The sequence below is a fragment of the Poeciliopsis prolifica genome, unplaced genomic scaffold, assembly GCF_027474105.1.
Source record: "Poeciliopsis prolifica strain line A6 unplaced genomic scaffold, Auburn_PproV2 SCAFFOLD025, whole genome shotgun sequence".
Taxonomy (NCBI): domain Eukaryota; kingdom Metazoa; phylum Chordata; class Actinopteri; order Cyprinodontiformes; family Poeciliidae; genus Poeciliopsis; species Poeciliopsis prolifica.
Genome location: NW_026562400.1, coordinates 5,826,615 through 5,843,835, shown reverse-complemented (window position 1 = coordinate 5,843,835; position 17,221 = coordinate 5,826,615). Strand labels below are relative to the sequence as shown.

The 17,221-nt window shown below is 36.8% G+C and overlaps 1 protein-coding gene across 2 annotated transcripts; it reads right to left on the bottom strand.

Moving 5' to 3' along the window:
• Nucleotides 1–1,765: 1,765 nt before the first annotated feature.
• On the bottom strand, nt 1,766–16,863 carry eva1ba (eva-1 homolog Ba (C. elegans)). Of its 2 annotated transcripts, none has more exons than XM_055047365.1 (4): nt 16,589–16,863; nt 5,830–5,978; nt 3,768–3,859; nt 1,766–3,678 (listed from the first exon to the last, which is right to left on the bottom strand). In XM_055047365.1, exons 3-4 carry the CDS (start codon nt 3,832–3,834, stop codon nt 3,254–3,256), a joined length of 492 nt encoding a protein of 163 aa, XP_054903340.1. In that variant the 5' UTR covers nt 3,835–3,859; nt 5,830–5,978; nt 16,589–16,863; the 3' UTR covers nt 1,766–3,253. The 2 variants fall into 2 exon arrangements, with proteins under 2 accessions (XP_054903340.1, XP_054903341.1); XM_055047366.1 differs by lacking the exon at nt 16,589–16,863 and adding an exon at nt 7,658–7,800.
• Between the last annotated feature and the right edge of the window lie 358 nt (nt 16,864–17,221).

Below are 17,221 nucleotides of genomic sequence, written 5' to 3'. Positions count from 1 at the left end.
ACTGATTACTACTTGAAAACATACCTTAGATCACTGATTACTTGATTTGGAAAGTAACTAAGTTACATTAGAAGTAACTATTTTAGTTACTTTCAGCAGCTGCTAACAACAGCACTCTGTCGCCTATGAAAATGACATTGATCTTTGCCAAAACTTAATTGCAAGTTATTTTATCATGGTAACATCAACAATGTTTCTCCAGTTGAAGGGGAGATTGTTTCATGGTTACAATAGCACAAAAAAACTTGTGCATGTTTTAGAAACACAATAGAAACACATGAATGTCTCTATTGTCTGGAAAACTATAAATAGGATTTTTCAGAGCAACTTGACCATTCTTTTGCTCCATCGGGTCTGTTTGCACATTTTTTGTACAACATCGCCACCTACTGACATCTTGTTTTCAGTCCTTGGCAAATAAATGATTTATGCTTCCAACACATATTGCATAGGCTCTCCTGTTAAAACTCTAAAACAGTTGCTCTTCTCTGTTTGAACACAGAAAATGTGTGAGTAGAATACTTCACTCACACGATTGTGGTTTGAATGGAGCAAATTGTCATTCTGAGCAGCTTGTGTTCAGTGTAAAATGCTATAAAACACAAACTTCACAAATCTGCAGCTAATAATAGTTAAATAGAAAGATTAAAGCAGTGGATATGAGGCGACTGAGGAAAGTCAAATGATAAACAGGAAGAAGGCATGCTGAGGTCTCCTCATCCTCTTCTCTGCTCTGTAAGTTAGTTTTATTTTTTTAAGCAGAAAAAAGCTCATTATAGACACATCAGCTCCATTAAGAATTCCTCTAGCCCAACATTGCCATCAATCACCTTCAACATTGTAGTATTATTTAAAGCCGCTCCATTCAGAGTTTTAGGCAAAGTATTTAAAGGTTGATTGAACTTTATTTATTGGCTCCACCATGGAGGCCTGTAGCACTGTTAGTCAAGCGATTAATGGAGGACTTTATAAAAATTGAAGTTTCATCTTGTCTCAATTTTTATTTATTTATTTATTTTAAATACCAATTTTAAGAACAGCATTGCAATTACATATTAGGCTCTCTAAATGTAAATGTAACGTTAGAAGGGTTTGCTTATGTCTTGACAGGGCTCTAGTTTTGCTTGGTGAGCTATTGACTGGTCATGATCCTTCAATAGAACCCAACTTCAAAAAGCTGAATTGATCCTTCAAGGTGGAATAAAGTCTTTACAACTAGCTACACGCATGAACCACTTTGGGGGACAACACCTCATCAGTCTTAGGTTGAAACTCATCAGCATTTTTTGTGGCATAGATTCAACAAGGTGCCATAACCAATCATCAGAGATTTGTACGATTAGCACGATAGCATTATTAAGTTACTGCAGATTTGTAGGCTGGAGAAAATCTTCTGCCACATCTTAAAGGTGCTCCGTTGGTTTACGATGAGGCGAAACTTCTTGTCATGTGAAACCAGTTGAGATTTATGACTTGGTGCTGGAGGTAATTGTCAGAGGATAAGTTGCTGTGGTCATATAGGTATGGAAATGGTCGGCACAATATTCAAGTAAGCTGTGGTATGAAAACAGAGCTCAGTTGGGGCCCAAAGTTGCACCAACAGCCTGAAACCTTGATACATGGCAGATTAAATTTATGTGTCTTGCTGTTTTTATTTAGCGGTGCTTGTGGATCAAAGTCACAAGTTCTCATGTTTTTTTTTTTTTTTTGTTTAAAATTGTCTCTGAATTACTAAATATGTTTTAAATATATCAAAAACAACAGCTTAGGAGAGACAAACTTTAGATTTTTTTATTGCTGCATTGTTTTCCTTAATATATGCAAACCTGCTGTTTTAACATTAAGCACCAAATACAGTGGGAAAATAAGTATTGACCATGTTAACAATTTTCTCAGTAAGTGTTTTTAATGGTCCTTTTAGCATGCCATTGAATTGACACCAGATGTCATTTGCCACCCAAGTAATTCATATACAAAAGGAAAGCCAAACAAATAAGCCCACAAATTAAGTTTTGCGTAATAAAATGGAATGAAATGAGAAATTAACCTTGAAAAGGAGAAAAAAAGCAGCACAGAGCCACAGGCAGCAAGAAACCAGTAAAATTTGCAAGCATACAGAAAAAAAACGATGCTTTCTAACAGTGCCTGTTAATGTCCTGCTGGTGTAGTCGATTAAAAAAAGGTTTCTCATTACCAAGGATGTCATGATGGATAAGGACAAAGAGCTCTCTCAAGACTTTTCTAATCCAACTGTTGCAAAACAAACTGATACTATTGGTTACAGATATATTTATACTTTTTTTAATGTTCCACAGTGGACTCTTTGGAGAATAATCCCAAAGTGGAAGGAACATAATTTCAGTATAAGCCATACATGACCAAGTGGTCCTTGGAAGGTTAATGCCCAGAGTTGTCGCTGAAATACTCAGGAGAGTTTTAAAAGAGCAAAGGACCACTAACAGAGCAATTAGCAAGTACAAATGTCACATGAAACCTACAAGTAACGCACCCAACAGTCATGACTTTCACCACTAATGGTGCACTAGGCTCCATTATTGAAATAAAAATGCTGAAGCTCATTTGAAATATTTTGTGGATCATCTGTAAAACATATAGAAACCTTGGGATAAAAGAATCTGGTTACATGAGACCAAAACATGACTTTGATTGTCCAAGCATGTTTGGAAAAGTGGAACTTCACATCACTTGAAAAACTTAAATCACCAGACTTTGACCCAATTAAAATCCATTGAAAATTTATTGAAAAACAGAGTATCAGAGTATGTGAAAGAGGAATTTATGAACTAATTCATTTGAATTTCATTTTATTTTGGGATTACTTGTGTTCCTGACATCTGGTGTGAATTTAGGAATATTTAGGAATATGAACTGAGAGAAAACATTCGCATGTTCAATATCTATATTCCCTCTTATATATTTACAGACTGAAACCTCCACGAATCCTTCCGTTCCTCCATCAATTCCACTTGATTTCCAAAGAGGCCACTAAGACACCTTTAAGTTGAAATACGCATAGTCAGTTGACAGTAATGCATAGTGCTACATAAGAAGTGCAATATCTCAAAGTTCAGCTTTGCCAAAACAAAATATCTCAAATTTGGCACTGATATTCTTATGTCCCACAAGTCACTTTGGATCAAAAAAGAAGCTCTCAAGTTGAAGGGACACCAGGCCCAAATGTTTTTATGTCCAGTCTGTTACAAACTCAGATTTCCTGGAAGCGTTCTGTTCATTAGTAGTAGTGCACTCTTCCAATAGTCCCTGTTCCCGTTCCCAGGATATCAGGCTGGCCATTCCTCCAGATCTCCCGGATGATCCGTTCTCTCTCTTCCAGCCTCTGTGCGCGCTCCAGCTCCTCAGCTGAAGTAAAAACGTTCACACTCAGAGTGCCATCTGACTGGCTGGTATGATTCCCAACAGGGATTTCTGTGATGGGCAATGGAACAGAGGCCTCTCCTTCTTCCCCTTCCTCATCCTCATCATCATCGCTTTCCTCATCTTCCACGCTGATGTCTCTTAAGGGGTTCTTTTCAGGCGTGGGGGCCGCGATCTTGGTCCGTGGCTTACAGGATATGCGGATCACCAAGAGGCAGAGGGTCAACACCAGGCCGAAACACACTCCCAGGACAAAGTAAAGCCCAAAGCTCTCCGGATTGGCTGCAGAGGAGACACAAACAAACCATGACTTTCCAGGTAGAGTGTTTTACATGCTAAATTTTGCTTCTGTGTTTTGTACTGTGAATTACCTTTGATGTGTGCAAAAGCTGCAATGCTGTTGCTAAGGAGATCCATTTCTTTTTTCTTAACGTCCATTTTTTTTGTTTTCAGTTTTTCAAACCTGGAGAACAACAAACATAAAAGACAGCATATTTATTCTGAATCTGTAATATAATCTGACTTAAATCACCTGGACTCCTTCAGATAATTTCCTAATTCCTCTTCCCTTATATCTGAATTCTGTTCAATGTCTAAAGGCAAACCCACAACTTCTCAGGGGTGGGTGGTGTGAGACCTCCAAGTCTTCAACAAAAGCTTCTCCATGGTTTAGTGTGGGATCATTATAATATATTTGGGAAAATTGTCTCTGAACCATGACTCAGGCACCTTGAACTTTTCCAGTTACAAGAACAAACTTCACTGCATTTCATAAATGTTTATGCACAATAATTGCGTAATTTTAAAATGGAAAGAAAACAGTGTGGGTTCCATTATCTTTTAATAACAAAGGAAATAAATCATTTAATTTTTCTATCTGCCTCACTATTATGCATTACTTTGTGTTGGCCTAGCACTTAATATTCCCACAAAATACAATGCAATTTATGACTGTAGTGGGACAAAATGTACAAAAGATTCATTGATCTTCAAAACATAGTAAATCAGGTGAAGTTCATTCTTCCAAGTGGTCAGACAGAATTCCTATGGATCAGATAAGACTCCAAGATGAATTAGAAGTGAAAATGTTGTATTGTTTAGCGTTTGTGTCCCTGACATTCAAGTGGTCTATCCTTCCTGCCAGCCTTTCAGTCTGGCAAACTCTATTGTGTTTGTGTCATTCATTATGTGCTCTCATGACTCTTTACACTCTTTAGGAAGATTTCATTCCTAAAGAAAAATATTCACAAAGAAGCCCTGGAGTCGTGAAGGTTCATTCTCTTTTGACGCACAAATTTTAATGTCCAGCAATTCTGGTCTGGGGTTTTAGTGGAAGTAGCTTTTGTCCTTTTAAAACCACAATGTTAGTTATTTTCACCATCATTGTGTATCATCATTTTGAAAGTGGATCTATTCCTTGATTTTCTTCACTTTGCTGCTGACTGTGGATTTTTTTTTGGAAACTTCACCGTTTTGCAAACAGTTTTCTGACCTGATTACATCACAATCTTGCTCCATGAAGGTTACCAGACAGTCACCTCAAACTGACTTCTATTTCAAAGATAGTTTGTTGAGGATTTACCAGATAAAAGACAAAGCTAATTGACAGCTATGAGGCACGAATATGCAGACGCAGCTTAAAGGGACAAGTTGTTGAAGCATGTTGATCTCGGCATTAAACCGAAGTCAATCAAAAGTTGAAGATTTAATATTACTTACTGCTATTAGGAGCAAGTAATAATACTTTTCATTGCATTTTATATATTGAAACATTATCTGGGTTGCACAGTTTTACATGCTGAACGTTGCTTCATTCTGTACTGTTACTCGACATTGATGTGTGCAGAATGCTGTTGAACAACAGCAACAACAAAACCACACTGATTTTATTAGATAAAAAGCCTCTAAAATGCAAATAAAATCAGTTTTTAGTGTTTCTGTCTGTTTTAAACTTGCAGCATTCATTCTGCATTTCAGGTTTTGGGAAGGTGACAAACCATTGATTTTTCTACTTGAAATGCATTTGCCTTGACTTTATTCCTAGTAAGAGATAAATATAAATTTTTATACTTAAAAAAAAATAGTTCGAGTAACAGAGCTTTAAATCAAACCACATGTCTTAATACCGGTGCGTCAATCAAATGTCCTTAAATTGCACAGACCAAGTGTTTGTGTTTGCTTTCAACTCTTAATTAAAAACTCTGAGAACTTCACTGCTTGATCGCTCTCATTATTTAGCTATTGCTGGGAATTATATTGCACTCAGCCTTATTTGTTGATGTATTCTGGAAAATAAAGGAATTTAAACACAAAACCACAGTTGTAAACCATGTGTAATCTGGTCGACTAATGAACTAAAAACCATGGCAAGATTTCCACAGCAAAAGCAAAGCTATTTACATATTAAGAGTTCAGTTTAAAAATGAAACTCACCACAAAATGGAAACCTAAAGAAATTCCTCAGTTGCGACTCATAATGTAAAGCGAGGCTGCAGTGGTCTCGGTCCTTTCACTCTCTCCCTTGCTGTTGAATCAGGGCCTATGATCTTTGGTCTTCAGGCTAAACAGTTCATTTGGCCACCCTGAGATGAGAACAAACACAGACACACACACACACAGACGTCAAGCTACATTAGCAACAAACTCACTGAGGCATCTGCAATGCAAACATGGACAGGGCTTTTGGAGAGTACGCTACCCAGAATGAGACTGGAGGAAAATCTGCTGAGTTCTAATGTTTGAGTTACTTTTACAAAACATAATCTGCACAAAAACTTCAAATTTGTCAGAAAACTGCATCTGGGTTTGCCAATTTATTCCATTTATTTATTTATTTTTATCTGTAATTTAGTGTCACTGCTCACTACAAATACTACAATTACTTATTACACTGTAATAATAATTACAGTGTAATAAATCACTGTAATAAATCAAAGTCACTGCTCAAAACTGCAGCATCTTAAACATGCTACAATTCACCATATTCACAATAAAATTGTCTGTCATTATAATTCTGAAACAGTACAAACATAGAACTGATTTTAATTAAATATAAAGGCAAATGCTATTCCTGAAATGGCTTGGATCAATATCAGAGCAAAATAAAATCCAGATCAGGACATTGTTTGTAAAAGCTACATAACACGGTACATATCACCAGGTGGAGGATGCTGTGAAATATTCTGAGCTGTGTATTTTTGAACCTATACTCCTGTTTAGGAAACACTCCTCTGCCCTGCCAGTTGCTGTTGGTTTAGGAGAGACCCCTTGCTTTCCTGAGCTGATTTTGATCTTGCTGACTCTCCACACAGTGCCTGAGTGAGACAGTGTTTGGGGAGTGGGAGGGTGAGAAACAGAGCAGCCACTGTGCCAACACGTTTTCCAAGACACCCCCTCCCAGCGCTGATGGGAGGAACACGGAGACCTTTTGTTTCGGCACTGAACGGTTGGGACATACCTGGACAAAGTCTTTTGAGTATTTTTAATTTTATGTCACATTAAAAAAATTACAATGTTCATCTCCACCCATCTTTAAAGTTTATTTCATTCACTGTTATCAAAAGCAGATTTTGAATTGATTGTTTTTTTTTTTTTAATTTTTTGTCATAATCCTTCTTGTGAAGGTTAAGTGAAATTATTGGACAGCTTTAGTACCTCATATGGCCTCTTCTCACAAAGGGATTAAACCAAATTTAGCTTGACCACACAGGAGGAGCTACTATCAGTGGTTAATAACAAATGGAGACTTGCATATGGCTTGTCAAGACTTTTACTAGCTAAGTTGTTTTCTTCCCAGTCCAGGGAATTATTAACAAAGTCAATCTCTTTCTAAGCAACATGTTTAATATCCTATGACTCAACCTTTACTCATTTTTTCCAAGTGTTTATTTTACCATTGCAGACCTGGCCCTACCTTGCAGACTTAAAATTAAGGCATTCTCTTTCACAAATGGTTATGCCTAAGTGACTTGATGAATGTTTTTTGTTATATTATTTTTTGATTATTAAATCTGGTAAATGCTATGCACAAAAAGAATAGACCTTCAGGTATTTCAGGACAGAAACATAACATGCTTATATAAATTTAAAAATACAAACTACAGCTCGGCAAACAACCACCTATAACTGTGCATATCAGGTGATATAAAAATGGCAGGATTCTGAATTATTCTCAAGTTTTAGAACTGTTAGCACATAATTTGGTTTTGAATATTATTAAACGTGAACAGAAAGAGGAGTGGAAACATGATTTTCCAATTACCTGGTCAAACGTGCAGCAACACAGGCTCTTGTGCAGCAACGTCCTGTGACGATAATGTTTTTTTTTCCCGGCTAGCTTATCATCTGCTCTTTCCTGATTTCACATCCTCAGGTCAAACACAAGCATCCTCTTCCTGAAGTTTTTTTTTTTTTTTGTTAGCTGCAGACTGTTCAGGAATCTCTTGACACATTGAGATATTTTTTTTACTAAGTCTGAAAAACATGCCATAAAAAAATTATAAAGCAGAAAACAAAATATAATCCTTGGACAAATGACAGGCTTGAATTAGTACAAACGTTTTAGGTCAGAGCTGTTCAGGGGAAACAAACTAGAGCTTTGTTGCTGTGACATGGAACCTGGTCGAAGTCTATTTCTGGCAGAGGCTGTTTGCTTTGGTTTTTTGGAGGAGCAGCATGGAAGAAAAACTCCAAATGTAGCACAGTCTTTTTCTGGTCATCCACTTGAAGATAAACACAATTCCTCTTCCTTCTGCCAAAGTCTGTCCCTTTTTGAAGGGAACACATTCAAGTCAATAATTTCCTGCACCGTTGGAGCTATTGTCTAAAATTGGGAGGACCCAGTGTCTAAGTTTTCTACTGTATACAACTGTCAGCTGTGATGGTCATCAAGTCAGTTCAACTCATATCCCAGAAGTGCAACTTAAAGTTGTGTTTAAGGCAAAGAAAACACAAGAAATAAATCAAATGAGAAGGGAAAGTAAACAGAAGTAAAACAGAAGTGTGTTTCAGTGGAAAACATGAATCCCATCATTTGACAAAAATATTCAAGGATGAAATGTTAACATTTTTAATAAGTAAATCAGATGCAATAAAAAAAACACAAAATAGTATTTCTGTCAAATCAAAAAATGTTTTAAATGTTACTGATTTAAAAAATGTCAGGTTTTTAGCAATTTATGAGTGATTCAACTTATAAATTCATGAAAAGAAAAGAAAAGCTCTCTAACATTTCCTATGTTGCATAAATTAATAAATCTGAGTGTCATCTGCATAGTGAGGAACATAGAAATCAATTGTACTAATAATACGACCTCAGGAAAAAAAGCCACATGGGTCAATTCCCTAGTGTCAGAGCCTAAACCTTTACAATTATCTTCTTTTTGAGATGCTTCTTGTCACTCATAAATCATAAATTAACCAAGCAAAAGCCTGCAATCGTGAACTTTCAAAGACAAACACTACTCTTCCTAAAACTGGGGTTAAAATGTTTTGAGAAAATCATCCACAGCATTATATTCTGGCACCTGCAGTCATGGCACAAAATCACTTTGATTCTCTTTCTGTTGCTTTCTGATGCTGGGGGTGAGCTTCAGCAAGATGCCATCATGGAGTTTAAATTTCTTAATTTATTTGAGACAACAACATGGTATTTGTTTAGTGCCATGAGATAGGGTGATAAATAAATCTGACTTGGAGTCAACATGCAGAACAGTTGTTTCTGTTTTTTTATTTATTTATTTTTTAATCATTTTTTTTTTCTCCAAAGAGTTTTGCAGCACTAGTGGCTTGTATTTTTGACAGTAGGAAGACAGGAAAGAGGGAGGACATGCGGCAAAGGTCGCCAAGACCAGGAGTCGAACCCGTGACGTCTGCGTCGAGGACTAAGGCCTTCAAAAGTGGGGCGTGCTAACCCCCTGTGCCACCACAGCACTACCTTTTTAAAGTAGATTATCAGTTACAATTGAGAAACTTGTCAAAAAATACAATACAATAATTCTTTATACTTAATTCATAAACTGTCCAAAGACCTTCCACAATGAAGAAATAAAAGTCATAAGCCTTTGATGAATTAACACAGAGAGTCAAGCAACATTTGATTTAAACACAAGATAAAAAGGTCAGATTACACAAGGGAGCCAGTCTTGGCTATTTCCCCATTATAATGACACATGCTGAACCACAGAAGGGGAAGAAGTATTTTTTTATACCTCAAATTTCAGCTAAGCTCCTACAACTGCGGTTAGTCTGGAATGTAACTACACACAATGAAAATAGCTGCATTTCCATTAAATCATATTTTACTGTTTTGAGTCCACACACAAGCGCTCTCCAGTGTGCAAGATCACAAAGGCTGCCATCAGAATTTATAGCAGCTAGTGTCTTCCCACTTGATTGTATTCATTAAAACATTTCTGCTTTGATTTGTTGGCTGCTACTGAGCAAACGGCCTGGACTTAATGGTCCGTGGCATCAAAAGCAATAATCTAGATCATTTATTTACTATTTTCTACTTGCAGAGCACATTCTGAAATGGGCTACATCAAGTTCCACTTAAATAAATATACTTAATCATAGCAATGTCTCAACACTGCTTTTTCAGTCATTCACAATGAAATTCCCTGCACAGCTGAGAAAATGTCAACAGGAGTCTCAAAACTTCCAAAGTATATAAAACCTTATCAGCAAATATCTGGTGGAAGAAATTTATGATACTTTTCTTATACCTATAATCACATCACAGAAAAGGCTCCAAATTGTGCAAATATAATTGAACTTTAGTTCTCCCCATGAGAGTAAGGGTGCATGTATTCCTTTTCATTTTGTAAACTGAAACATAGCCCAGACCAAGTTCTGTGTTTACAGTGTCTGTGAAAGCATTTATGAAGATCAGCAGGGTGAAAGTAATATCCTTCATAAGAAAAATTGAACATTTTGTCTTCTTCAGATTCAGGCCTACTGTCAAGAGGGATCTCTGGAGAATCCAAGGATGCGCCTCCTCCAAGTTCCTTGGTTGGGATCTGTTATTGATATTAATTCTGTTTCCCTCTTGTCAGTGAGGGTTGCTGACATAGACAAAGAGATATTGTTTAATCTGGAAAGAAAACATGAAGGCAGTTCTTATTTAAACTAAGCCTTAGTCCAGATGCTGAGCTTGGCCCTGAACAATCCACAAAGGAGAAATGGCATTGAATTTTAATCTTAAAAATGTTGTGCAAGTTGTTGAAAGCTGATATTTATGGATGATGTCCTGACTCCTGTCTGATTTAATTCCAATCAGATCTACAAAAAATTGGTGAACGTGTTCACCTTTCCATGTGGAAAGCTGTGGGAATACGTTTTCACCTAAAATTTCTTCCACATATTATTGAAACAAAAGTTTTAAGTACAGTTAAGTACGAATGTCAGGTTTTTATTCGTAAGTAAAAGTTAAAATGTACATTTTTCTTTCTATTGCACAATTCTACATTAGTTTGCACGCAGTTAATTTTTATGAAAATTTTGATTAATGAGACACTGATCTAAAGCCCCACCACTCTGTGCAATTTTTTTGTTTACTCAAACATATTCTCTACTGAATCTGGACCTGGAAACAATCTGGCATCATTACATAACAGATTGATCACAGAAGTGTTTGTATTTTCTGCTGAAAGCTGATAAACAGTGAAAATATGTGCATTTTTTCTAATGCAGAGGAATGTCTTTCAGAGTATTATGGTATCATAAAATGTAAACTATTTAATAAATAACACAAAGCCATGAGGAGTGTTATAACACTGAAAATAATTAATAATTAATGTAATTGACCTGCATTTATCATAAACATTGCACAGTGGAACATACAAAAGCACTGCAAAGTCATAGCAGATGACTGCGGTTCCAAAGCGGTTCTTCTAGATTACAATTCAGCAGAAAGGAGACTATTATTACTCACCTGCCTCTCAGTGTCTTGTGTTTTTTTTTTTTTAATCCCTTTTTGTTTTTAATAAACATCAAGCAATTAGTAATTTTTTGTGTGTGAATTTGCATCTTCTGTAAACATTCATAAGGGATTAACACACAGGATCTGCCTCTCAATACTGTGGGCTTCAAAAAACAGTCACCTGATGTAAAAACCTCACACTTATGGTCAAGTGCAGGTTTGCTGAGCTCATGTTTGTTGGAGTAATTATAGTGTGGTTTTCACACCTCTCCCTGGGTAAGTTTTAAGGTTTGCAATGTGAATCCAAAAAATAAAGAGGAGCACCAGAAGAAACTGATCTCTGGCATGTCTTTTTTTTAGCAAGACATGCAAATTTTGCTGAAAGAGATTTTTTATGGTGTTTATCAATACATGTTCAATGAATGGCAGCCCTATTTAATTCTACGTTAAGGGTTGGTGTAAAACCTACAGAAAATCTACTTGGATTTATGACTTTAGGGTACTTGTCCTAAGGGCACAGAATATACACAAAACCTGTGTGTGAGAGTGGTGCAGAGGTGAAGTGTTAGCAATGTATGGTAAAGTGTAAGCAATGTATGGTAAAGTGTAAGCAATGTATGAACCCATGACAGCCAAGGCTGTCATGGGTTCATTTCCTGGCCCAATAACCTTTGCTTTTCCCTCTCTCTCATAACCCACTTTCCTGTCTGATAACTGATAAACAAGTGTCAACAAAACCTTTAAAAAAGTGTGTGAATAAAACACAAAGCTCCATGAAAACAAAAGAATATATACAAAACCTAAAAAAGTCTATATTGTGCTTAAAATCTATAAGCATCTGTAAGTGAGTACTTGTTATAAAAGGTTTTAAACCACATATTAGGGAAAACTGACTTTGAAATTGTTGCCTTGCCTGCTGCCAGTTGCAATTGCAAAATGTCTCAGAATACTAAAGTCAGTCAATTTGCATTTTATTATGTGAACTGGACATTTGCATAATAGTTATAATAGTTAGGGGGTTCTTTTTGTTTATGTGGGACTAAAACATTATTTTTTAAATAATAAACTTTTTTATATGCATTTGTATTCTGCTTTGTGATCTGCTTTATTTGACACAAACTCATGAATAAATAAATATCAGCTTTTCTTTCAAGGGCACAAACGTTTCCAAGAGCAAACACAAAACCAACCAAATCAGACATTCTTTTCTATTTGTCATTTGATTCCAGACTTTGTACCTTTTAGCTTTGCTTGGGCTATGGAAACAACAATTTCTTTGTTGTTAATATAATGCCAGCTTGCTAAGAGTAAAACAAAGAACTCGATCCCATTGTATCCTGAAGGGTGTACCCTAGTCCTGTGAGGACCATGTTTTGCCGGCTGAGGCAGGTAATGTGAGGGTAATAGAGATGGGGACTGAGCCGGGGGGGTTAGGGCAAGTGGTTAATGTCATCCAGATGTGTTCCAAATGTGAGGTAGAGTCTGAATGCTTCACTTTGTAAATCCAGAGGATATACAATGTTTTGTTTCCTTACGCACCTTATTAAGACACTGAATGAAGCTTATATCAGTCCAGAGCCAGATTGGAGCAGATAAACATTTACAGGTGTTGGTGTGGTTGTTGTTGAAAGATATTTGTATCTGCTCTTGTACACTACAATTAATTCTTTTGCATCCTCACACATTTATTGCTCAGTAAATAGAGCTTTGAGCACATTATTGTGATTGATCTGGGTAACTATCCAGAAGCATACAAACAAGAGATCTATTGTTAAATCTATGAACCCACAAAATTGCTTTATCATTCAAAACACATGCTTGCCCTTTGTTTGACTTGGCCCAAAGATATCGGTTTATACTACCTATAAATGTGATGCAATGTCTCCAGATTTAACAAATATCACCATGACAGGAGTGTATTTGTGTAAATAAAGTTAAAGTTGCTGGCATGGTTTAAAGTCCTGTTTGTGAGTGGCTTCGAATGACTTACCAACTATTAGCAGACAGGATAACTCCAGCACTGCCATTTGTTATTAGGACCAATTTATTCAGAATATCTTGATATTTTTTAGAAACCTGACAGAACCATACTAAGACTCAAACCCTAACATTGTAGAGTCATTTAAGATAATACTACCTTTTAATTTGTATTTGAGTCATTTATTTATTTGAAATTAGTTTGTAGCATGTTTTATTTTGTTGAAAAATATTGGAATGTATGATAAATACTTGATAGCATTCACAGTAAAGTTTTTTTGTCATTTGATAAAGAGATTGTGAAAATATACTCCTAAATCAGTTCTCTTTCAGATATCGACTGCTGCTTGACTGCAAACTGAGATCTTTGTGATTATTCCCTATGGAGGAGAACTAAACTCAAGTACTCAATACATTTCCACTTTAAAAACAGCAAATAATTTGGCATATATTGAATTAACTGATGCAAAGCTTTCTTTGATTGTTTGAAACTGACCCAAAAAGAACTGTTTCAACCATTCAACAGACCACAGCTGTACTAACCAACAATGTTTAAAGCACGTTTCTCTTTTTCTGTTTAACTTTGTTTTCCCTCAACCTTTGGTTTCTCATTGCAAGTATTAATAAGCTGACTGTAGCCTGACAGGTTACAGTCAGCCTTTTGTACATTTGTACAGTCCTTGCACCAACCCTGTAACATCAGGGTTGGTGCAAGGACTATTATTCTGTTCTTAATGATATGGAACAAAACACTATTTCACAGTTCCAGATCAGTTTACCTCTTTATTTAGTTCTCTATCTCCTTTGCCAGGTTATGTATGTCCATAATCTGGCAAATACATTTATTTTTCTTACTTTTTGAGAATCTTCATCAATTATGTAGAAAACAGCAAAACAAACCCCAATATCATGTATAATTTAGTTGCATTTCATCTGAAAAATATATAGGTACATAGTACTCACCTATCTTTATTGTTCAACTTTTCTTTAATCCATTTGGACTGATTGACTCTTGTACAACATGCAAAAGACCTGATCAAAGCTTATGAATGTTAAGCAACATCCAGCTGATTAATATTTACACCCAAAGTTGCACAAGTAAAGATGTGAGAAGGAGCAAAATGACTCCCACTGTGGCAAACCAAGTATGAAACAGAGTAGCAGAAGCCTTAACATTAAAGTTTTTGTGTCGTGTTCGAGTCAAATGGGACTCTTGCTGGACCTTTTCAAATCCAGCATGCCGGGAGAAACGTGTTGAAATTTTAGAAATTACTTTCATCCTAAATCTGTCAGGGATTTGACTAAGCCTGGGCTTTTCCATGTCAGTGTTTATATAAGTGAGAAGAACAGGGGTGAATGTCGAGGCAAAGTTTTGGGGTTTAACTTGTCAAACATTTTGTTGAACGTAAATAGGGGATCTTAATAAATGTATGTGTAGGCAAAAAGTTTGAGAAGTGCATGTTGCTGTGACAAAAGAAAGAATAAAAACATCAAAGTTAATTTTACATGCTTCAATATGATCATGGGAGGAATGCATTCGTATCTTCAGTCATTGCACAGAGTAAATATATATCAAGCTGAGGAATATTTTCATACTCTCTGACTTCACATTGGATAAAGCAGCAAAGATGTAGCCATCTTTGAACAGTCAGCAATAAAAACATGAATCGTGCTTATTTGGATGACGAATGTTCACAACAGCTGGGGGTCTAAGAGATCTGCTGATGATCATCTGATGTGGTGTGACTTTCTGCTCAGTTAAGCCAATTTTACTGCATTTCTGCTGCTCATTGGAAAATATGTACTTATGCAGTTTTGTTAGAAGGTTTAAGTCCAGTCCCTAAGTGCAGAATGCTGAGAAATAGCTTTAAAAAATCTAAACAGATACACTGCTCTTAAACATGACTAGAGCTATTGGAAGTAGTGTGATCACAAAACTGATATGTGATAAGCATAATCTGTCACACTGAATTGTCTTCCCTTGAGCTGTTGTGAAATGATAATTACAAACAGCCTTAGTGTACTTTTCACCCATCTTTAACAGGAAGTTGTGTTTATCTCTTGTCTTTGTGCAGTGCTATCTTGAGGTGCCCTTTTCTCTTCGTTTACTTTGACTGAGACTGGACTGAAACTTTGTGTAATCACCTTTCAAACTGGCTGGCACCATGGGAGTTTAGACAAGCAAGTCAAATCAGATCACAGCCTCTGACCTCGGGGTAAATAAAGTACGTTAACAACCAGCCTCTAGACAGATAAGAAATGTCGGCTGATAAATGAGACTATGGGGCTTTGGGTAAAAGGAAAGTCTGCCAACTTGAACAGCCTAAAGAGGTCACAGAGGAGTCAACACTCCTCAGGCGTCTATGCTCGAAGGTATTATTTACCTGACTTTCACACTCATTCAATGAAGGGTTATCAGATTGAGAATAGGAGATGTAGTTAAAGTGCTGCCAGCCTGTTCAGATTGACTGGATTAGACACAGATGAGGAGAGGCCCAATCCAACCTCCACACATCACCTTCCTTCTCCGTCTCCTCTGACAGGAGGTGCTAACCACAAACATTCATCACAGACAGAAGGAGATACAAAACCTGACTGAAGCATATGGGCAGCTGATGTTGTGCAAGAATGCTTGTATAAGATTGTATAAGTTGGATGAGAACTAGAACCATATGAAGTTGTGCACAAGTTTAATTCCTACTTTTAAAAACCTGTATCTGAAAAAAGAAAAAAAAAACTGAGCTGAGAATTTACTCAACAGATTTTTGTTTGTTTGTTTTATCACAACAGCAACAAACCAGTCATTAAATAATGTGCAGCTGCACCGGAAAGCCATTAGCAGGCTCCCCGGTCCCTCTGCTTCAAGTATTCTCTTTGCACCGGTTCACTTATTGCGAACGGAAAACACACATATGAGGGAGGACCACACAATGATGCTCTGTTTGGATGGAAATCCTGCTCAGATAATGCCTGGTTTTGACAAAAACAGTAGTTTAATCTATGACGACATATGGTTGTTATTATGAGCATCACATGTAAAAGCTGAGTGAGTCTTTGTTTCCCAAACTCTCCAAATTCTTTCATATTCAACAGAGCTTGCCAAGTGGAAACAATAGTGGTACAGGATTTCGTTTTTTCTCAAGAATAAGAAAGTTTTCCAACACAGGCACCTCCATAACATATAAAGTTTTAACAATCAGCGACGCATTTGAACTTTAACAGAGGGCTGCATTGTATGTTTCACAGAGGTTTCCATGGTACTACATACACATTGAAGCAAACTGTCAAACTCACTGGTAGGTGATGAGAGGAAAACGTCCCAGAAGAAGTTGTTCAGTCCACTCCGAGATCTTCAGATCAAGTGCAAATCTTCTTTCCCTCCACAAACACATTTACAAGCAGTCCTGGCTGTTTCACGCTTTCTGCTGTCCTGAACAACTTGTGTGTGAGTGTATGTGTGTGCCTCCGCCAGCAGTGCGTGTTCAGAGTCTGGGGAAGAGGTGGTAACTTCCTCTCAAACTTGGAGACTGAGTGAGTAACAGAGTTTTTCTCTCTCCCGGCTTGGGTCTGCAAGAGCAGGAAAAGCTGTCATACTATCCCTCCTTCACATGGAAAAAAAAGAGGAACAGCCTAAAAAGGGCAAACTCAAGGAAGAAGGGAGGGATAAGAACTGTGGTCCGTGTGTCTGTGTGTGTTGCGGTGTGGATGTGTGGGTGTGTGGGGGTGCTTTCCCTTTGTTGTTAAGGAAAAAAGGGCAACCCTTAGGCAAATAAGCCAAGTCTCTCCCTGGTGACTCCAATGTGACAAGGATGAAAAAAACAGAAACAAGAAAGCAGTGTTGTGTACTTCTTTTTTTATTTTCCAAAAGACAAAGTTCCAATGGACACATGTAAATTTATTTTGGAAAATCATTGTTATTTGCATGTT